General features: G+C 34.3%; 1 protein-coding gene across 2 annotated transcripts in view; it reads right to left on the reverse strand.

Moving 5' to 3' along the window:
* Positions 1 to 326: 326 nt before the first annotated feature.
* PTDSS1 (phosphatidylserine synthase 1) overlaps positions 327 to 23,258 on the reverse strand; it is a 48,276-nt gene continuing 25,344 nt past the window's right edge. The window contains exons 8-13 of one of the 2 annotated variants that reach the window (XR_012482469.1): positions 22,474 to 22,586; positions 17,777 to 17,842; positions 8,185 to 8,284; positions 2,767 to 2,917; positions 1,548 to 1,638; positions 327 to 453 (exon numbers count right to left, since the gene is read on the reverse strand). Coding sequence is in view for 1 of the 2 variants with exons in the window: in XM_074268972.1 (XP_074125073.1) it covers positions 344 to 453; positions 1,548 to 1,617; positions 2,849 to 2,917; positions 8,185 to 8,284; positions 17,777 to 17,842; positions 22,474 to 22,586 (528 nt within the window). In the remaining variant the exon portion in view is untranslated. The remainder of the gene's footprint in view (positions 454 to 1,547; positions 1,639 to 2,766; positions 2,918 to 8,184; positions 8,285 to 17,776; positions 17,843 to 22,473; positions 22,587 to 23,258) is intronic. The other variant, XM_074268972.1, reaches the window with a different exon arrangement.

Here is a 23,258-nt window from a genome sequence, read left to right on the forward strand (position 1 = left end):
CAACACGAAAGCTGCTCTTGGCAAGGGTGAAGAAACAGCTCCACCTCTCTTTGGACATGCTGTGACTCTCCCAGGGAAAGACGGGAGTGAAATAGATGATAGAAGAGACTGGAAAATGGCAAGGGGTAGCAGGCAATGATCTGAAATATAGGATCCATGTCAAAGAGGAGATGAGTCTTCCTTCAAGGGTTCCCCTACCCCAAGTCAACTCTCCTATACCTTGGCTGGTTTTCTCTACACATATTAACCTCTTAACAGGGAAGTAAGAACCAATCCAGTGTCACTCTCAATTCTAGGCACTCTGGAACATCTTTGATAAACAAGGGTTTTGTTTTCTATTTTATTATTTCTTGCCAACTCCATTGGTTACTTTTGCTTTAGAATGGCGATTCCTTCTTCTGGAAGAATGGCTTTCACTATTCCCAGAATGTTTGGGTGGACTCTCTTCAGTACCTAGCAAAGGAATCACAATATATTGTCATTTCCCAAGACCTAGTTCAAAATGCATTCTCTTGTGATTACTGGATTTCCTTTCCTTGGTTCACCAATGGCAAGGAGATACAGGCTACTTAGCTGATACTAGCACTCCATCTAGTGGCCAAATGAATAAAATTAGAGATAGCAACTCCAAGACTGTAAGCTCACAGAATTGTAGGAATTAGAAGCTATCTTAGAAATCACTTCGCCCCATCTCTTTCTGCTACATAGGACAAAACAAAGGTCCAGAGAGGTTAAATGTCTTGCAGACAGTCAACATCATATTTCTATGGCTTCACCCTCTGTTTTATTTGCTTCACTATCATGCTAAATAACTCTGATGTCTTAGGAAAAATTGTAAGTCATTTCTACAGCTAAAATGCTCTGTAGATCAAAGATGTGCAAGTCTAGGGATGGTAATAAATGTATTTTATAGAGCAAAGGGACAATTATAAACAAAACTCTCAGTCATTTCTTATGCCACATATGGTAAACATCCCTAATCTCATTCCCCCAAAGATCAATAATCTAGATCCAAAGATCCAAATCTCTTGATTTGGACTAAAGATTGACCAAAATTTCAGGACTTTATTTGATGTGCAGAAGTGTTCTTATTCCTTCCTCACTGTAATTATAAAGGACCTACTATGGGTGAAGCACTTATATTAGGTGCACTGATGGATTAAAAAAAAAAAAGTTTTTAAAAATCTCTGCCCTTATGGAGTTTACTGTGTCATCTAGAAAATGTGGAAATGACCACACTATTTTTCCCTATAATACTTCAGTATTTTTATCTAGTATCCATTATCAAAAAACAAACCAAAGCACTATCAATGACCACTCCTATAACCTATACTATGATCCTACTGTTAGGGATATTCAACTGAAGTGATGCTCCAGAAAAGTATTCAGCACCTCTTTGAATATTTGAAAATCTATAGCAGTATCAGGGGTGACTTTAATTAATGGAGAAAAGATACTATTAATAAGTCTTTTTGTTTGTTTTAAACAAAATACAGGACCTGGTTTAAAAAAAAAAGTCTTAAATAATCAGATATTAAAAAGAATACCTTTTGTAAACTTAGAATGAAGCCAGGAGGCATCTGAATTGTAAGGGCTGTCTTCACATTCAGAATATGTCTAAGGAAAATAAGAGAGAAACTTTGTTAAGTGTTGTCTTTATTTCCAGGGAGGAGGCATGGTAAAAAGCAATAGTCAGTTTGCTTTCCATTCAAGTCATCATCTTTGTACTCAGTGTGTAAGTACTGTACAACAAAGGGAAAATAAAAAAAACCTTACTGCACATTCTTCCCTGCAAGTATAAAAATACAAACCTTAGAGATGTGAGACCATAAATTATTAAAGCCAGGAGGGAGTCTTACATTACATGCAGTCTACTCATTTCAGAGAAAAGTGCAGAGAAATGAATCACCTAAGAAAATATCACAACTTAACTGTGAGAATGCAGTCACCAAAGTTGGTGTCTTTGACTAATAGCTTATAAGGTGGGGAAAAAAGATTCAAAGATAATCTTATTGCACTTAAAACCCCCCCACAGGGGCAGCTTGGTGGTGCAATGGATACAGTACCAGCCCTGAAGTCAGGAGGACCTGAGTTCAAATCTGACCTCAAACACTTAACGCTTCCTAGTTGTGTGACCCTGGGCAAGTCACACACCTTAGTTATGGATAGTGCTTTATTAGCACTTGACAGTTGCTAACTCTTAATTCACTCATTTGATCCTCATGTCATTGGCCTGTAGAGTTATCCTGCATTTAGAGATAATGAAACTAAGGCAGAGAGACATAAAATAATTTGCCCAATTGACAAAGTGAGGTGGGTAGAGCGTTAAGAGCTAGGAACCAGATAACTGGTTCTGGCTCCAATACTGTTTGTATTACTTGTGTAAATATTATATAGATTCCAAATTGCAGCTTAAGAACAGCTTAAAAATGGTAAATCACTGGTAAAGATAGTTCCCTCCATGAACATACAGCTTGTTGAAAATATTCTTCTGGACAATTCTCATGAGATGGATGTTGGCAATGATCACCACCACCAAAATAATTCTCTTAATATTGTGCTTTGAGATCTATGGAATATCCTCCTCACAATATCTGTCCGGGACAAATCAGGCAAGTAGGATTTTCTTCCTTTACAGCTAAGGAAACTGGGCCTCTGAGAAGTACATGTCCTAAGTGCCTGAAGTTAGATGTGCAACCAGCTCTTTTTATAACTCCAAATCCCACTGTGTAGTCCTGGTGATGAGGACTGTTTCCTTGATTATACCATTAAACTCTCAAATTAAAGTCTTACACAAAAGGGGATCACTTTAAGAAAATATGTATCATCACTCTCTTCTCTCTTGTACCTTTTCTCGGTGACCACAGTGCTCTGCATACCAAACCATACCATACAAACACAGGAAAGTAGTAAAAGCCTGTGAATAAAAAACAAATAAAAAATTTACAAATGACTAGGTATAAGTGCTTGGCATGTATATATGAATACATACTGTATTTAGAAAGTTAAACAGACTACAATGAAATCAGTCTTCTTCCTTATTTTTTCACAATTTTTTTTTGTTTGAATTACAATACTATGAAAGCTCCCTTCCTTCATTAAAAAAAAAAAAAAAAATACAACTGCCAAGTTGTATACATTGTATACAATGACTGCCAAGTTGTATACATTGTATACAATGTCTGCCAAGACATTTAGAAGATCTATGTTGAAATCTAAAGCCTTCAGAATAGAAACAAAGCAAATCAGAGTCTAATAAACACATAGGCTAAGTCCTCCCTCCCTTCAACCCCTTTTCATTTCAAGCTCAAAAGCTTTTTCTAAATCCCTCCCCCCCCCAGTTTTCTGCTTCCGTTGTAATTTTGTCTGCATTGGTTTTGTTTGTACAAAATCTTTTATATTTAATAGAATCAAAATTATCCATTTTGCATTTCATAATGTTCGCTAGTTCTTCTTTAGCAATAAATTCCTTCCTTCTCCACAGATCTGAGAGGTAAACTATCCTATGTTCTTCTAATTTGCTTATAGTATCACCCTTTATGTCTAAATTATGAACCCATTTTGACTTGGTATAGGATGTTGGGTGTGGTTCAATGCCTAGTTTCTGCCATACTATTTTCTAATTCTCCCATTAATTTTTGTCAAATAGTGAGTTCTTATCCCAGAAACTGGGGTTTTTGGGTTAATCAAACACCTATTTCAGTCATCAACTACTCTATTTCTTAGCCAGTACCAAATGGTTTTGATGATTACTGCTTTGTAATATAGTTTTATTCTGGTATAGCTGAGCCACCTTCACTTGCATTTTTTTCCATTAATTTCCTTGAAATTCTTGACCTTTAGTTCTTCCAAATGAATGTTGTTACTATTTTTTCTAGCTCTATAAAGTAATTTCTTGGCAGTCTGGTATGGCACTGAAAAACAGTAATTTAGGTAGATTGTCATTTTTATTATATTAACTCAGCCTACTCAGAAGCTCTTAATATTCTTCCAATTTTTTAGATCTAACTTTATTTGTGTGGAAAGTTGTTTTGTAATTGTGTCCACATAGTTCCTAATTTTGTCTTGGCGGGTAAACTCCCAAATATTTTATATTATCTGCAGTTATTTTAAATGGATTTTCTCTTTGTTATCTCTTGCTGCTGGACTTTATTGGTAACATACAAAAATGCTGATAATTTATGTGGATTTGTATCCTGAAACTTTGCAAAAGTTGTTAATTGTTTCTAGTAGTTTTTGAGTTGATTCTCTAGGATTTTCTAAGCATACCATCTTATCATAGGTAAAGAATGAGAATTGGGGCAGCTAGGTGGCGCAGTGGATAGATAGAGCACCAACCTTGAATTCAGGAGGACCCGAGTTCTCTCTGGGACCACTACATAGAATTCCCAATCCCTCTAATTTTGTCCACCTGCATTTTGGATTTCCTTCACAGGCTAATTGAACACTATTTCAAAGTCCGATTCTTTTTGTACAGCAAAACAACTGTTTGGACATGTATACATATATTGTATTTAATTTATATTTTAACATATTTTTAGAACAAAAGGTTTGACAATTGTCAATGTTGTAAAATTACCCATGCATATATCTGGTAAATAAAAACTATTTAAAAAAAAAAAAAAGTGAAAAAACAAAAACAAAAACAAAACAAAAAAAAAACCTAAGGCCTGCAACAGGTGAGTAAATCTAGGTTTCTAGGTCAAAGCTGAATGTGGACCAAATTTTTGATTTTGTTAGGCAATGATTTCTTTAGGAAAAGGCAATATCTTTAACCCAACACTCACTGGTAGTATGTCTCCATCATATCCAAAGTTTACAATGCTGGATAGATGTTAGAAATGCTGGACTAACTATCAAGAGCTGTGTAGCCTGTTTTCTGTTTTTTTGTCCATAACATGGTCCTATTTGCTAAGTGGAATAAATGAGAGATAAGACAAGGCATCTTATTTATTCTTCATTTGCCCTATCTTTAAAATGAAGATAATGACATTTGACTCCTTTCTTAAAGAGGTGACAGATACATCTATGGGAAGCCTATCTGCCATGTAAGAAAAGAGATACTACAACTATAACATGCATTCTGTCCAGCCACGTGTAGAAGATGGAGCTGGCTAAATAAAAACTTGATGTGTTAAAGCTAAAAATAAAAACTAGGTAATGAGTTTGAAAAATTCTATTAAAAGATGCCATTTTGAAGCTATTGATTACTGATCATAAGATACTCATGTTTATGCAAGCATTCATTAAAGTGATTTATTTGTGTCAGGTACTGTGTTAGGTGCTAGGAATCACACTATCTTCCCTCAAGGAGATATACTCAGAAGAACAACATGTAGTGTAAGTACATAATAAAACAGCTTATAGAGGAAGATCACTAGTGATAGGGGAGATTTAGCAAAGGCTTTTTATAAAAGATGGTCTCTGAAATGAGTCTTTGAGAAAGCAAGGGATTCTATGAGCTAGACTCCAGAGATGGGCTGAAGTATGGTATGTGAGACATAGCAAGGTCATTTTCCTTACCAGGTAGATTGAGGAAAGGGAGTAATGCATTCATAGTAATTGTGAAAGGTTTTTAACAGATAAACAAATACATTTATATTTCATTTTAGAGGCAATAGGAAAATACTTCAGACTGAGTAGGGAGAGACCCAAGGAGACATTTGATTAAGGGATATCACTCTGGCAACTTTTTGGAGGTAGGAAAAAAGTAGAAAGCTATGCTAGTCAGGAAGATCAATTAGGGAGTCATTTCAATAAGTCAGTTGAAAGATGACAAGTACCTGAACTATAGTTATGGCTGTGTAAAAGGTTAGGATGGAACAGAAGAGAGAGATGCTATGGAGATATTAGTAAAAAGATTAAAATTAAAATTAACTAGAAATGTGAAGTGGTGAAGAATGGTGAAGATTCAAGGATAATGCCAAGATTAAAAATCTAGAAGATTGGAAGGGTGGTGGATACTCTCAACAGAAAATACTTCAAATATGAATGTCTGAAAGAGGGGTTGGTTTTTGGGGGAAGAGAATTAATCTATTTTGGACATGGTGAATTTGTGGTGTCTATGGGATACATAGTTTGAAATGTCCTGCAAACAGACAGTGATACAGGATAGAAACTCAAGGCAGAGATTGGGACAGATCTGGGTGATATATGCCTAAAGATGGCAAATAAATTCCAGAAAGTTGATTAAGTCACTAAGTGAGAGTGTAGAGAGGAAAGGATCTTAAGGGGGTGTGGACATTTACAGTGATGTGGGAGTTAAAGCAGCAAAGCAAGTGATGGATTAATGCGAGATGGAGAAAGGAAAACCAAGACAGAACAGTTTTACAAAGCCTAAAAAACAAAAAGTTTCAACAATAATATTAAATGTTATCAAAAGATCGAGAGAGGAAGCTTGAAAAAATATTATCAGATTTGGCAAATAAGACATCTGTGATAACTTTGAAGAGAGTGGTTTCATTTGAGTGATGTAATCAGAAGCTAGAGTGCAGAGTTGAGAAATGAAAGGTAAGGAAGTGGAAGCAATGAATGTAAATAGCCTTTTTAGTTTGATTAAGAAAGAGAAGAGAAATAAAACGATAGTTGAGGAAATGCCCGTAACTAGCAAACTTTTTTAAAGACAGAAATGTGGATATGTTTGTAAGCAGAAAAAAGCACAAGGAAGATGCTTTGAGGAAGAAACTAAAAGTTAAAGACAACAGAGAGATAATTTACTGGAGTCAGGAAGGGATGAGATTAAAGGATCATATTGAAGAGGTGGCCTTGTCAAGAAGGCAGCTGTCTCATTATTAAGGAACTTTAAATTTTACAAAGTATTTTTCCTCACAACAACCATGTGATATAAATAGTATAAATATCAATTTAATGAACCAAGAAACTCACATATTCAGGACATTAAGTCTCAAAGTCCGGTTTGATAGAAAGGTCAAGGGCACTGTCAGATATTTACAGCCTGGCATAAAGTAGGGGCTTAAATAAATGTTTGCTGAGCAAATGGTTTGCCTTACAAGATAGGCCACAAAAGATATTGTTGTTATTGACAAACTTACCATATCCAGGGGAAAACAAGAGAGATCCATTTTAGTTTTGTCACAAGAGGCAAAAGCCTCTAATTCATGGGTTTGCTCTCACAACTGTGGAAGCTTATAAAAGCACCCACTAAGCCATAATATAAAATAGCAATTGCACAGGCCTCTTCTTTGTTTAGGGAAAAGAGAAGAAAAAGAAAAAAAAGATCCTGACTATACGTGATCCTACACATAACCACCAGCTCAGACTATATGTGATCTTATGCATAACCACCAGCTAGAGCTATGCAGGAATTTTAGCTTTCACTTTATGGTAATGAGCATTTACAATTATAATAACTGGTCACTACACAACTGTTACTGACCAATTTACTTGGCTCTCGTAGAGAATTCTGGGAAATACAAGAATGCCTGCTCCAGAGTTTTTTGTTTTTTTTTTTAAAGAAGTCCAAAAGGCAAAAGGTTTTGCTTGTTGAATAATATTTAAATCACACTTTAGTGTTAGCGGACAAACCTGACCTTTATTAAAATTTGTAGATCTGAAAAACCAACAAGATTCTATTTTTATGTTTTATCATTAATTAAACAGCCAATTTTTCTAAAAGAGCTCATAATCTACTTGGAAACACACACACAATTAACTATTAATATAAAGCAGTATCTACTAAAAGTTAAATAAGTATTAATATTAAGTGGTATAGAATTTCACAGAGGAGTACGAGTTTTGGATTTGGGGAAAGGTTTATTTCTAGTCACTTTTCAGATTCAGAATGCCATAGCAGCCTATATAGAACCTCTGCCTGTTGCTCCCATGTATATAGGCAGATGATAATGATTTAAATAAGCAGCTTATGGCATGAAGATATCATGTTACTTTCTATTGTCTAGCATTTACTTTTACTGCCTCAAAATCTCCTTTAATCAAGGAATGGGTATCTTCTAACCTGTGTTATAGTCTACCATGAATTGACTCTACATTACTGTTTTACTTATGAACTTTTAAATACTTCAATTGTTTTAAGGCCAGTCTTAAGACTTTCAAGTAGATTTTTTTCTTGTGATAGGTTCCTGAGGAATGTTTTTTAGAGAGGAGTTTTTGAGCTCTACAAATATAGGCTGGTTTTCAGTGTTATGCTGAACAAAAATAACTTACCACACAAAGAAGCCAAAGTATAACATAAAGTATTTGAGTTTTGGAGAAGAGATCTTGCCCAAATTTTATGCAAACAATTGCTTCCAGGAAACCAATGACTCTAAAAGACAAAGAAAAAAAAAAGTTTAAGTCTTTTGTCATCTTTTCCCAGAGCATAAGAACTGGATAGAGTATTTATAAGTATTTATTTGTCTGTGTGTATAAAAACATACAAGTCTACAAGTCTGGTCTATTACCGTATTCTCTGGAAATAGAAAAACAAAATTAAGCTTATTGTCCAGATCAGTCTAGAATCAGAGACTTTTAAAAAAATTATTTATTGACATTTATTTTTGTAATACTTTGATTTTCAATTTTTCCTCCTTCTTACCCCACCTAAAGATGACAATCTGATATAGGTTATACACATACAATTATATTAAGTGTATTTCCAGTATTTGTCATTTGTTAAAGAAGAATTAGATCAAAAGGGAAAAACCATGAGAAAGAGAAAAACAACAAAAGTGAAAATAGTGTACTCTGCCTTTCATTCAGAATCCATAGTTCTTTTTCTGGATATAAATAGCATTTTCCATCATGAGTCTTTTAGAATAGTCTTAGATCACTGAATTGCTGAGAAGAGCAAAGTCCATCAAAGTTGATCATTCCCACAATGTTCTCGTGTTTCTACTCATTAGAATCAGAGACTAGAATCTAGATAACATTCAGTCTAACTGCTACTCAGTTTTAAAATATACCTTGATAAATAACTGATAGGCTATTCAACCTATACTACTGAAGAGGACCCCACCATTTCAGGGTATAGATCATAACATTTTATAATTCTAATTCTTACACCCTTAACTTTTATAGACTTCCTCCCAAAGACTATGCATCCTCTGAATTTTTAGAAAGGAATAGATCTTGAGGAGAATGACATTTTGTTATTTTTGCTGAAAAGAGACAATGAGAAGAGCAATGTGAAATTGCCTGTTGAGAACTTCTTTCCAGAGGAATCACACATAAGACTAAAGAGAATGAAAGAACTGAGTGCAACTCTTATGCTGTGAAAGAGACACCCTAAAGGTAGTTCTTGAGTTGAATGACTAGAATGTCATTTCTAGTATTTCTAGAATTGAAAAGTCAGCAGGTGGCTATGGATATGATCCTCTTCCAGTGATACATGGTTGAAATATTTAACTATTTTTAAAAATTTGTGTTATATTTATTAAAAGTTGATAAATTATATAAACATTAATATTTGTTGCCATTCATTTAATCTTACAGAAATTGGGAATTCCAGAAAGAGAGGGGAGGCAAAGCCAAAGTGGCAGAGATGAGACAGGTCTTTATCTAAGCTCTTCCTGACATCCCTCAAATCAACACCAAATCAAGCCTCTGAACTGGAGTGACAGAACCCACAAATATTTGGAGTGTAACAAATTTCCAGCATAAGATGTTTTGAAAGAACTTCAGAAAATTCTGTTCCATTTGAGTGGGGGGGAAGGTAGGCAGTTGAGCACTGTGCAGGGATCCAGGGTGGTATGGCATCTGCTCACTGGAAAATCTACCAGGAGGGCTCTTAGCCAAAATACAGGAGTGCTGGCTACTCTATCCTGGTTACAAGCCAGTGAATCAGAAAAGATATGCAATGCAAAACAAAAGGCAAATTGTAAGCCACTGAACCCCAGAATGACGTGGAATATGACCATCCCCATGCAGCATCATAAGTAAGCAGCACCAGCCCAGGGAAGCCTGTAGAGGAAGCACAGGGCAATCTCCCCTTTGACCTAACAGTAGACCACAACTCTTAAAAAATGAGCAAAAATCCAAAAAGAACTCTGACTATAGAAAGTTTTTATGGAGAAAGAGAAAAACAGATCTCAAACCCCAAGTTCACTAAAAGCAAATCGTCTCCAGATGAAGCTCCAAAGGGTGATATGAGTTGATTCCCATCTCACAAGGCTCTCTTGGAAGAATTAAAAAAGGATCTTTAAAAAGTTAGAAGAAAAATGGGGAAAGGAAATGAGAACATTGCAGGAGTTGAAAAGGAAACTCTACAAAACTCTACAAAAGAGAGAGGGAAGAGAAGGCTTATGAAAAAAAAAAAAGTTTCTCCAATTTACTTAGTAAATAACTGGGGTGAAAGCTCAAAGCTAACTAACTGATAATGAGATGTAGGACATACACCTTAATTGCCTTAGAATCTTGTATGAGAATTTATAAGAAGTAGCAGTTAAAGGGCAGCTAGGTTGTAGAGATGAGTATTCTTAACTCCAGAGCCAGCACTCATTTTCCTGAGTTCAAATTTGGTTTTAGACACTTACTGTGTAACTCTGGGCAAATCATTTAACTGTTTGCCTCAGTTTCCTCATCTGTTAAAAAAAAAAATTGTAAAATGATAACATTCCATTCTCTGAAAGTAGTAGGAAGATAAAAAATGAAATAATAGTTGTAATATAGTTGTAAATCATTAAAGCACTACATAAATGTTAAGGAAGCAATATTTATCCCAAGACTCTGAGGATTAGTGTCCAGGGCTGTCTTCATTAGGTTTCTAGATGATTAAGGTAGTAGTAGTGGTTTGACTTGTCTGGTACTTGTTTCCTGTCTTTTCCTCATGTTTTCTACCACTTTAACTAGGCTGCCCTAAATGTGGAAGTTGGTGAGCATTTAGTGAGGATGTTTGATCCCTTCTCCATAATTTCTCTCCTATGCCCCTGACTCCCTTATTTTTTAAAAAATAACCTCACTTGATTCATCCATCCCTACCTAACAATTGCTCCTAATATCATGTGTTATTTGTGGCTTAACTCTAGAGAAGGTTGTCTACAACAGGTGCCCTAACTCAAAAGTTTGACTTTTAACCTATTGAACTGAAACTGTTCCCTTCAAAGTTAAAAACAAATCTTTTAAATTGCTAAATCTAAGGGCCTTCTCAAAATTCTCCTCTTCCTTGACCATCTGCAGCCTTTGACATTGTCAATCACCCTCTTCTCAATGATAACTGTCTCGTCTGTTTTCATGACACTGCATCTTTTAGTTCACCCCCTTACCTATCCTTACCTTACCTGCTCTTAAAGCCTAGCCTGGCCTGGACCCCTGAGAGTTAAGTGCCTTGTCCAGGAACATACTGTCAAGAAGACATGGCAGAGGCAGGGATTGAGCTCAAGCCCTACTGACTTCCAGATCTATCCATTATGCCATGCTTTTTCCCTGTACAAAAAAAGCATATATTTATTTTTATATAATTTTTTTAAAAAATCAACTTCAGAAGGAGTTACAAAGAGAAGCAGCATGGCCAACTCCTAGGGCCCTCTGAATAAGTTGAGCTGAGTCTCAGAAGAGATTAAAAAGAGGTAGCAAGAATACACGAAAGATCTTAACAGATATAATCTTGACAGTATGGTTACTAATTTAGAGTCAAACATTTTGGAGAATGAAGTCATGTAGGCCTTAGGAAGCATTGCTAAAAGGGGTTAGTGGAGGTGAAGGAATTCTAGCTGATCTACTTAAAATCCTAAAAAATGATGCTATTAAAATGTTGCACTCAATATGACAGCAAATTTGGAAAACACAGTGGACACTAGATTGGAAAAGATCAGTGAAAGGCAATGTCAAGGAATGTTTAAATTACTGAACAATTATACTCATTTCACATGCCAGCAAGGTTACGCTTAAGAGTCTATTAGGTAGGCTTTAGTAATATATGAACTGAATAGCACCAGAAGAACAGGCTGGCTTTCAAAGAGGCAGAAAAACCAGAGACCAAATTGCTAACAATCGCTGGATTGTGGAGAAAGTAATGATGAGTCAAACAAGACTGAATGACTGAACAGTAGTAACTGGGCTTGGAGTTCCCAATAATAATGAAATCAGTCTAATTGATATCTCTAGTCTATTGCCTTGCAGGTAATGAGGTAATACATTAAAGACTTTGCAAACATCAAAGCACTATATAAATGTCAGCTTCTTCTTCTATTTTTTTTTTTTTTTTTTGTGAACCAAGACAAAGACATTATTATGAATTAGACAGAGCTGAAGTAACACTTCAAAACAGAAGCAAAGACAAAAAATCTCCATACCACATCTTCATATTCCCTGGGGTCCTGTCTCTATTGCAAAGGAAAACTGTAAATGTAAAAACTTGAAAAGCACAGCAATCTGGCATGAAATTTAAAGGATCACCTCATAATCTTTAAAAATTTAAAAATAATAGCAAAAATGTAGCCTAAACATTGTTAAGGAAAAGTAGAGAAGAGGAAAAGTCATAATCTAAGTAAAGAACTTCAATCACTACAGGAAATGAATTCCAATGGCATTTTTTTTTGTAACTCCTTAGAAAGAAGTCAAATACTAAGGCAGGAATAATATTGTAAGCACAAGATTACATTTCAAGTTTAGGATGTCACAAGAGAAAATATAAAAGGAATAAAAAGGAGGTTAAGGAAAGAAAATATTAAAATGTCATTTAACACTAACAAAATAATTGCAATATTAGGGAGATTGGATTAAGTAATGAGTCAGAATGAGGAATGGATCTTAAGAACCAGCAGCCAATATTATCAGGACACATGCTTCTTTATCTGGAGAAGTCCAAGGAATAGTTTTTGAACAAAAGTTAGCCTTGACCCATTGTCTGTCCTCCAAAGGAAGAAGGGGAGGTGGAAAGAGATGCCTATTAACTGCTGGTGTTATTTTAAAATAATTTTCCGTAAGAACACACAAGTTTCCTGAACTTTTTACAAAATTACTGACATATCATTCTTACTACTTCCCTATAAAATAGCCATGACATTTTTTGACTGTCTTTATGAAATAGAGCTTTGTTAAAGCACCTTCCTATATTTCCTTTGTCTTAAATTTTGAAAAGACTCAGTCTAGTAGAAAATACTGAAGAATTATCACTGTAGCATGGATCCTGGGATGGGTTTTAACTTGAGAATGGGAAATATATGAAGCTATTTAAAATTGCAGTGAAGAAGAAGAAAGGGGAAGGGAGGCCATTTCTCTATGTCACTTGGGTCTAAAACAAGTTAGCTAGCAGGTTTTTGGGATTATTCCTTTCTACCGAAGAAAATGGATATGGAGATATCTTCCTTTGTTCAGTGGATAAGCAGTTTGAGTCAAAAAGTGGAATTTCCCTTTCTAACTCAGGCATTCAACAAAGGGAACCTAATCCATCATTCCTGCTTAAGCTGCTTTTGTTTTATGGAAGAAAATCAGCTTATGCTGAGAATTTTGTAAACCAAAAAAAAAAAAAAAAAAATCAAAAAGGCATAAAAGTAAACCTTTGTTTCTAAGGGACCTAACTACTGGAATTTTTATATAGATTTGTTGAAAGATTAAAAAAAAAAAAAATCCAGATATATACAAGCTAACTTAGACTCAGAGCAACTAGCTAGTATCTCGGAAGCAGGAGCATTACTTGATATTCTTTTAATCACTAAAGTTTTATTTCTTTTTTCTCAGAAATAATTAACTATTTATGATGTTTGAAGATGAGTGGAGTTATTGCTTTAGGGTGCAATATTTTTTACTGAACACTTAGGTACTCCTGACTGACCAGGACCCTACAATTTTCAATTTCTGGCCATTCTCTTTGCCACTGCCACTGAAAAAGTAAGATCCTACAATGCACTAGCATTTCCCAAGAAGAAAATTCAAAGGACTGAGGATGACCCCACTTCCAACCTTGATTAAAACTTGTATATAATAGTATTCAGTGTTTTGCAGGAAATGGGGAATCTGGAAAGCCTTATTTGATGTTGCTGTTCAATAGATTTTTTTTTTGAGAGCATCCTAAATAAGAACAACAAAAAGTATGTTCTTCTCAATTCTCTAATCTAAATAGGTTGGTATCCTATCTGAGGCCTGAGCACTATTATATGTATATTCTCAGGTTTAGGAGAGGATATTCATTTAGAGGTATTCAGTCTCAATCCATATATTTTAGTTTCACCCCCATTGAATCCTCGGTCATGTACAAACACTGAATTTCTGTATCTGAGGCTATTTTTAAACTAAGGAGTATAATATGACAACTGATACAACTTCTTTTTCTATAGTTTGATGCTTTAACATCCCACATTTTAATTTAAAATTGGACTTTTCTTACAATGTGATCTAGTAGGCACTGGGATTCCATGTCTAGGTCTCTTACCATCTTAAAGATATTAGAATAGTTTGGGATTATTTCAGTCCCACAGCCTTTAGTTATTTGTTTGACAGAACTACATGGGCTGGGAGTAAGAAGAGACCTAGAGACTTTGACTCCACCAAATAGTGCCTGGATTTGGGATTCAGAAGATGACCAAGAGCGTACTCTGGGAAGATGGCGGAATAGGTCAGAAAATTCTGAGCTCTCTCAGTTTCTCCCACAAACAAAACAAAATTGTGCCTCAGGGAGACCTAGAGCAGTTAAAAACAAGTAAGAGCTGGGCAGAAGAATGGTCCTCCTTGACAATGGGAGAAGATCCAAAGAAAGATACCAGGAAAGAGGTTTGGCCCAGTGTTCAATGTAAACAATTCCAGAATGGCTTCACTAAATCTGCCTGAAGTGAGACCTAGAATTAGCTGGGTTGAGAAGCTAGCGCCTCAGCCACAGAAAATATTCCCCACCTAAATAATGTGGGGAGTCCGATGTCTAAATCAAGAGGATGGAGGGAACCTCTGCTGATAAGGGAAGCTAGGCCTACCTGTGGTGCCAAGATGCAGCACTGAGCAAGAAGGAAAAGCAGTGGGGCAGATTTGTTGCTGGTTGCAGGCACTTATAGGAGGTTAGAGTTCTTGGTTTAGGGTTCCAGGCCAGAAGGAAAACCTGAAGGCCCACCTGAGGCCAGAGGTTCATCCATTCTCTTCCTCAACATACCTCAGGAGAAGTAATTATATAAACAATCTGCTTCAAAATGAGCACGGTAAGGAGAAAGGACCCAACTATATAAAAAGTTAATATGAGAATAGGGAAGACTGGGATTCATTCTTAGAGGAAGATAAAACAAGAAGATTATGTAAAGAAAGTCAGCCAACAAGAAAAGGAGATCCAGAATCTTATGGAAGAAAATGATTCTTTGAAAACTAAAATTGGGCAAGAGGAAGCCCATGGAATTATAAGAGACCTAAAATAATAAAATATTATATATATACTTCTATATATATATAAAGAACAACTAAAAAAAAGAGAATATGAAACATCTCAAAAGAAAAACATCTAGTTTGGAAAACAGATCAAGAAAAGCAAATATAAGAATAACTAGACTACCTGAAAACTATGATCAAAAACATAATCTTGATATAATAATACTGGAAATAAAGTTGTCCTGAGGTGTTAGAACAAAAAAAGGAAAGTAGAAATAGAAAAAATCCACACATCACCACTTGAAAGAAATCTTGCAGGAACATCATCACAGCCAAGGTGAAAAATAGAATGGACAATTAAAAAAAAAATTAAAAATATGACAGAACCACAATTAGCATCATATAAGAGTTAACAGAGACCACAGGTCTCTGTTGAAGAGAAAAAGTACTAGGTTACAGTAAAAAATATAAATAATAATCCTGAATGAAAAAAAAAAGGGGGGGGGGCACCTTCCATGAACTGCCAGACATTCAGGATTTTATCACAAGATCTGAACTTTAACAGAGAATTTGACATAGAAGATCCATGAGAAATATAAGGCATACCTCAATTAATATCAAGGGACTCAATAAAGACAACTTTATTTTTTATATATGGAATATAAATCATATGTCTAAGATTGCCATTAATAAATGGGGAGGTTAAAAAAAAGAGAGAATGGGGTAGAACTGAGTATGATCTGATTCTAAAAAGGAAAACTGTGTAGGGAAAGATAAAAAGAGTAATTAGGTTATAGCAATGAGGTGGACCTCAAGAACTACTACAGAGAATTAGATGGGGGAGGAAAGTTGGTAGTCTGGAACCCTACTGGAACCCTACTATAGACATAAAAGTCTTACATTTATTAAGAAATAAGAGAGGAAGGGAAAAACATAAAGGGGGAAGTAGAGAAGAATATGTGGATTAATGGTAACGGGACAGGGTGTATAGATTAAAGCAAGGCAAGAACTAATGCAGAATAATCAGACACAGGAAATAAAGATATACACACAAACATAATAACAATGATCAGAAGTAGAATTTATTAGGGAAAAAAGTAGGACTAGTAATCATTGATCACAGAAAAAGTTAAAGTTATAGTTTAATAAAAAGATAAAGCACACTATAAGTCAACCACATTGTTAAAACTATTTAAAATAACAAGAGAATATAAGGCCGGAATTTTGCTGTGTTGTAGGAAATGATAATTTGGTGGATTTAGAAAAACATGCAAAGACTTGGACTTATAAAGGATGACATTATCTACCTTCAGAGAAACAGAGGACAAACAAGTATAGTATGGCCATACATGGATATTAAATTGAATACGTGTGAATGTGTCTGGGAAGGTGAGGAAAGGGGAAAAAAAAAATAAAGTTAAAAGTGCATCTCCTTTCTGTGACCTACCATAATGGCAAAAAACTATTACAAAAAGACTCATTATAGAAAATCTATGACATATCTTAAAACTGCATTTTGGAAACTATCAACATTACAATGTTAAATATATTAAGCCACTGGAAAGACTTGGTTTCCTAAGAGTTATTGAAAGAACTCATAAAATCATTTGGAGAAACTGCTTATATTGTTGGCTCTCAGCTTACGTTACCTTCTAAGAGTTTATTGCCCCATTTGATTGTTGCTACAAAAAATCTATACAAGTAGGGGCTCATTTGACAAGTGAAACTGCTATTTGTTTCTTTGGGATGGAATTAAAACTCAGTGTAAATCTTTTCAATTTTCTGTTTTATTTTTTCAGAAGCGTTTAATACTTTTGTCGTCTTCTTGAAAATCAATAGTAGGATCTAAATGTACACCCACTATTAATATGAAAAACATGTTATACCCTAGCAACAAAGTCTTAAACAAAGGGCAAAAATGTGTGAATAAGTGGGTGCCAACCTATTTCACAGAATCTCAGAAGCAGAGCCAAAAGGAATATCAGAGACCCACTCAATCTAATTCTGTCAGATTAAAGATGAGTGAACTGAAAAACCCAATGATGTTAATAAAGGCAGAAAGAAAATTGTTTTTGTTTGTCAGGAAGAGGAGTAAAATGAAATTTTAGCACATGTCAATCAGTTGTTTCAAAGGATTAATTCTTGTGCACAAAAAGGAAATAAACAATGTGTGTAAGCACATCATGGATATTGGAAAATTCAAGTTATCTGAAAAAGCAATTTGAATTTTACTTCATTTTTTAAAAAGAATCCACCTGTCAGTTTCCTAGAACATACCTACTAGTTCCATAGTTATTTAAAGGTTTCTTCTTTTTCTATACCAACTAATGAGAACTATTTAAAGAAACCAGACAAGAGGATATTTGAGAAACTATGTTCCCTCCAAAATAGTTAACTGATTTTCAAAAGGAAATAAAATTTCCTTCTGAATAAAGTTATCTTCTACAAGGTCAAGCAATCACTAAAGGACTTTATACAAGAATTAAAACCATCTCCATTTTCTTAATTTTATAAGACTTAAAAAGTACATACTCACCCAAACACCCAGCACTGTGTTCCCACTCGTTTGCACTGTGTGTCAGTGAGGTAAGCATAGTACTGTCTGAAAGAAACAAATGAAATCTGAAATTACTGGAAATTTCTCGCGGAGAGGATATTGTATAATTACATGTCCGATAAAGCAAATACATTAAAGAGCTATGTATTTTCAAAGCTCTCCCCTCTTGCTATCTTTTCTATTACTTCAGACGGCACTATCATCCTTCCCAGTGACCCAGGCAAACAACTTAGATCTCATCCATGACTCTTCTCTCTCACATCCCCAATATCCAAACTGTTGCCAACGTCTGTTTAATTTACTCTCAAAGGTACCTCCTTCTTTCTTCTTTCCTTTGACCTTGCCACTGCCTTGGTGTATGCTAGTTGGTTTGACAGGTACAAGTCTTTCCTCATTCCAATCCATCTTTCACTTAAGTGCCAAAGGGATCTTTCTAAAGTTCAAGTCTGACAATGTCATCTCCCTATTCAATAGATTCCAATTGCTTCCTCATATAGGAATCAATCATACCTTGGTCATACACTTTCTTATAACTTGACTCCATTATATCTATTCTTGTCACACTTTAATATATTTCTTTTTTTATATTCAATTTTTTTTTATTATTAAAGCTTTTTATTTGTAAAACATATGCATGGGTAATTTTTCCAACATTGACCCTTGCAAAACCTTTTGTTCCAAATTTTCCCCTCCTTCCCCCCTCCCCTAGCTAGGAAGTAGTCCAATATATTAAAATACATGTTAAATCCAATATATGTATACGTATTTATACAGTTATCTTGCTTCACAAGAAAAATCAGATCAAGAAGGAAGAAAAAGAAAAACTGAGAAAGAAAACAAAATGCAAGCAAATAACAGAGAGAGTGGGAAAGTTATGTTGTGGTCCACACTCATTTCCCAGAGTTCTTTCACTGAGTGTAGCTGGTTCTCTTCATTATTGAAGAGAGCTACATCCATCAGAACTGATCATTATATTGTATTGTTGTTGAAGTGTATAATGATCTCCTGGTTCTGCTCATTTCACTTAGCACTAATTCATGTAAGTCTCTCCAGGCCTCTCTGAAATTATCCTGCTTATTGTTCCTTACAGAAAAATCATATTCTATATTTTACAATAATTTATTCAGCCATTGTCCAATTGATGGGCATCCACGTAGTTTCCACGTAGTTTTTCCCTTTCCCTTCTTTAAGATCTCTTTGGGATATAAGCCCAGCAGTAACACTGCTGGGTCAAAGTATGCACAGTTTGATAACTTTTTGAGCATAGTTCCAAACTGCTCTCTAGAATGGTTGGATCTATTCACAATTCCACCAACAATCTATCAGCCACACTTTAATTTCTAGAGTGAAGTGTGAGATGGGCCTTGTCTCCAAACTCCAGATATTTTCACTGGTTGCCCCATCTCTGTAATTCTCTCCTTTCTCACTTCTATCTCTACCTTTTATAGGAAGCTTTTACATTGTCCTTCATGAGAGTTCTTTTTCTCTGTTGAATATCTTCAATATTCTATGACTTGTATAGTTATTTATATATTTCCCCATTAGAATGAGGGCTCTGTGAGGGCAGGAATAACTTTTCCCTTTCTTTTTATCCTCAGCACCTTGAGTCTGACACACAGTAGGTACTTAAAAGTAGCTTATGGACTTGACTTGCTGGGTCTGTTTTCTAAGCCCAGACTCTTTGTGGAGCTCTAGCTAGAAAATAGGCATGGTAGATAATGCATTAATGCCAATACAGAAGTTTCTATGAGATAAAATTAACACAGCCTTGGACTCCAGCAATAAAAGCTGGATGGCAACTTCAACTATCTAGTAAGATGATTTCTGAGGTTAGAGTTCAAATACAGATCATTTCTCTCATGAATTTCTAGGACTGGCTTTGTATATTGAAAATGGAAGTTCCTGCAGTAGCTAAAAGGAGACTATAAGAGCATTTCATTGTCTACAGATGCCAAAGTCTCTGAATCATTACTCACCAAGGTTCAATCTTTAGTCATGACTTGCAGAAAAAGGCCTAGAGAGCTAATTTCTCTTGGATTTAATTTATTCTCTCTAAAGTGTTATTTAATGAACAAAGTCTTCATTAAGCTACAAATCCTCATTACTTGATTGTATATGTTAATTAGTCTTCATTACATATTAAAAATGCTCAAAGATCTCAAAACTTTTACTCATGAAAACATAATAAAATTAGAAAACAAACTGATTGTGGGACCTACAACTTTATTTTCTTTTAAATACTGGCCTATATGAACTAATTTGCATGACTAAACTAATTAAGATACAGTTATAATAACCTCACTAAAATATAATGTAACATAATATAATATAACATAACATAACATAACATAATATAATATAATATAATGTACAGGAAGAGACTAATTTTGAAATGACAGAGAGAATAGCATGAAATTCTTTGGTCTGATGAGGTACACATTTTGATGAGACCTTCTAAAACTGAATTCATATGCTTTTAGTTTCTTGTTTGAAATTTTTTTTTTTACACTATGAAAATTTCTGACAATTTAATTGATATGAACATTAAGCCTGGGATTTCAATGGATTTAACAACATACACCAATTTTTTAAAAAAAGTGTAAAATAAAAAATACTAAAAGAACCTTGGGGAAATGTGGCAAATTAAATCAAATAAAAACTTAAAAAGCTAAAATTTATGAGAAATTCCAAAATAATTCATAACAATATTGATGGAAAAACCGATCAAACCCTATTAAAAAAAAAAATTTGAAAAAGACATACAAACTCTTTCCAACCATCAAAAATATGCAAATAAACAACCTTGAGTCACTTACCAAATTGGCAAAAATAAACAAAAATGAAAAAATTTCAATTCTGGCAAGAATGTGAAGAGAATATGTTCACTTACTCAATGCAAAAATTGGTGGACTCATTTTGGAAAGCAACATAAAATTACAGAACAAGAGTTATAAATACAATTGGAGCATTTAAATCCAATACGCCCATTGTTGGTAATATGCCTAAAGAGTGCTATAGAATTAGCTGTATGGAAATATTTAATGAAGCTGCACTCCATTTGTTTTCTATAATGTCACAGAAACATTCTCATTCTGAAAGCTTACCCCAGGCAAAGAATTCACATATTATTAATTATGTTCTGTCCTGTGACCTCTCCTGATTGGATGGTTGTTCCTAGAACCTTCATTTAAGGAATGCTCCCAGGGCAACCATGTCTTATTTCTTTCTAAGATGCACATGAGAATTTTTGCATCATGTGCCTGCAGAAGACGTTCATTTGTGTTTCTATTGCTAACCCTCATTTTGTCTTCCTTTTATATGCTGTCTTTTCCCATCACAGCCCAAGGCCCTTGAGAGGTGGGACTGTCTTTTTAACTGCATTTGTATTCCTAGAGTTCAGCACAGTGCCTGGAATATAGTAAGTAATTAATATTTTGACAGTACAAACTGGAATATGGAATGTCATAATATAATTAAAAACAAGTATAAGGACCATAAAATATAAGGACTCCATAAAATGGAGTCAAGGTACAGGATATGGTCATTGTGCTAATTTATTTTATTTGACTATACGTATTTGTTGCAAGAGATGGCTTCTCTTTGAAGGGTAAAGTAGAAGTTATAGGTAGTGGTAGATAATGCATAAAAACAGCATCAATAGGCTACTTAATGAAAAGAAAAAAAGACAGAAGAAGGGACAAATGGTGTAATTCTATTATTTTTTCTTTAAAAAAAAATTACTGCACATGACAGAATCCCACTGTTTCTTAACACAATCCCCTTTTTTATAAGATTTTTTTATACTGAAATGTTTATATTTTTTGATAATTGTAAAGTTCACCATAAAAAATATGGACTGAAGGAAAAGTGATGAAAGCAGAATTATAAAATTATAAAAACATTTGTACTGACTTCAATTTTATAACGACATAACCTGAATCTATGAATCAGTGGAGAAAGAGATTAGAAATATTCAAAGAGGGTGGTCATGGTTCTTTGTTATAATTTAAATTAAATATAACTAATTTAAATATGCATGTTTTTAATATTTAAAATTAATTTTATAATGAATGATTTTAAACATTTTTTAAAATAAGGATCATCTATTTAACAAGAACTGTTGAACTTTTTGATAAAAATAAAAATTTTCTAATGAGGTTAGTTTGTGGTTAATATAAAACAGAAAAATAAATCTTTCAACCATTAGTCTATTTCTAGCACTTGCCCACTATCCTGGAAGCAAGAGACAAGTATAATATAAAGTCAAGCCTATTTTACCATCTTGTAAGAAGGTTATACTAAGAAAAGCACTCTATAAACTATAAAGTGATATAGAAATAATAATAATTAAAAAAAAAAAAAACAGCTATTATACATATGATTTATGAGGGTATTTCCCAGAATACCTTAAGACTTAAGAAGGAGCTTGAAATGAAAGTTGTTTCAGTGTACAGAGCCGAGCTATCATAGTTCTAATTATTGTTCCCCATTAGTGGCCCCACCCTCTTCTTAAAACATAGGCTCCCAAAGGGCTAAAGTTTGAAGAGGAAAAACATTTCTTTAAATTCTGCTTGATAAAAAAAAAAAATCTGCATAATCCCTCTGAATGGTATTTAAGGCAAAAACTCATTATTCTCTTCTTCTGAATAAAAGCTATAAAAGAAATGCAAAATTACCTAACAGTAGGTGCAGTGATCCCACCAATGAAGAGAATTCTACACCAACTTAATGGATGGCTTGCATGAAACACAAAGATATGTTTCAAGAAGAAGGTGTTCAATTCTGTCAACTGAAAAGGGAGAAGGAATTAGTCCACAGTTTGACAACAAGCTTTGGGGAACCAAAATAAGGCTTATCTCTGGAAAATAGGGATATCTGATAAAGATAGCAAGCTAATTAGACAATGATAAGAATTGCAAATTTTGAACACATAAATCCTTCTATTTTATGCTCAAAAGAACAAAAGTCTTTGGGGATTTTGTAGGACGATATACGGTTTTAAGTCACATTATCACAGTAATACTCAAAAATTACAGTGTATTATTCATTATAATTAGCTGAATTAAGTTCTATAAAGAAATGTTCTCCTGTTGGAACTTCTTCCTACTAAGAATAGTACACAAAGAGATTCCAGATATCTTCATGCTTAAGAGTTTTAGCTTTCCCATGGGGAAAACAGAACTTCTCGGATGTCTGCTTATAAAATTTACTGCTGAGATATTAGTTTCAAAATCAAATACCCAATCAAGTTGGCACTTTGGAAAATTCTACCCATCTGGTTCTTTGGTTTCTATAATTACTCTAAATAAAAAGTAATCTAATGCCTAACCCACTCAGTTATGGGCAAGAGAACACTAATTTCTTCAACAGGTAATTTTTTTCTAGTTTGCTAATTAAAAAAATCTGTATATTAAGTAAGCTCTTAGTTTGTGGTTTCATGTAATTGAACTTATTTTCTGGA

The sequence above is a fragment of the Sminthopsis crassicaudata genome, chromosome 1, assembly GCF_048593235.1.
Source record: "Sminthopsis crassicaudata isolate SCR6 chromosome 1, ASM4859323v1, whole genome shotgun sequence".
In the NCBI taxonomy this organism is placed as follows: Eukaryota; Metazoa; Chordata; class Mammalia; order Dasyuromorphia; family Dasyuridae; genus Sminthopsis; species Sminthopsis crassicaudata.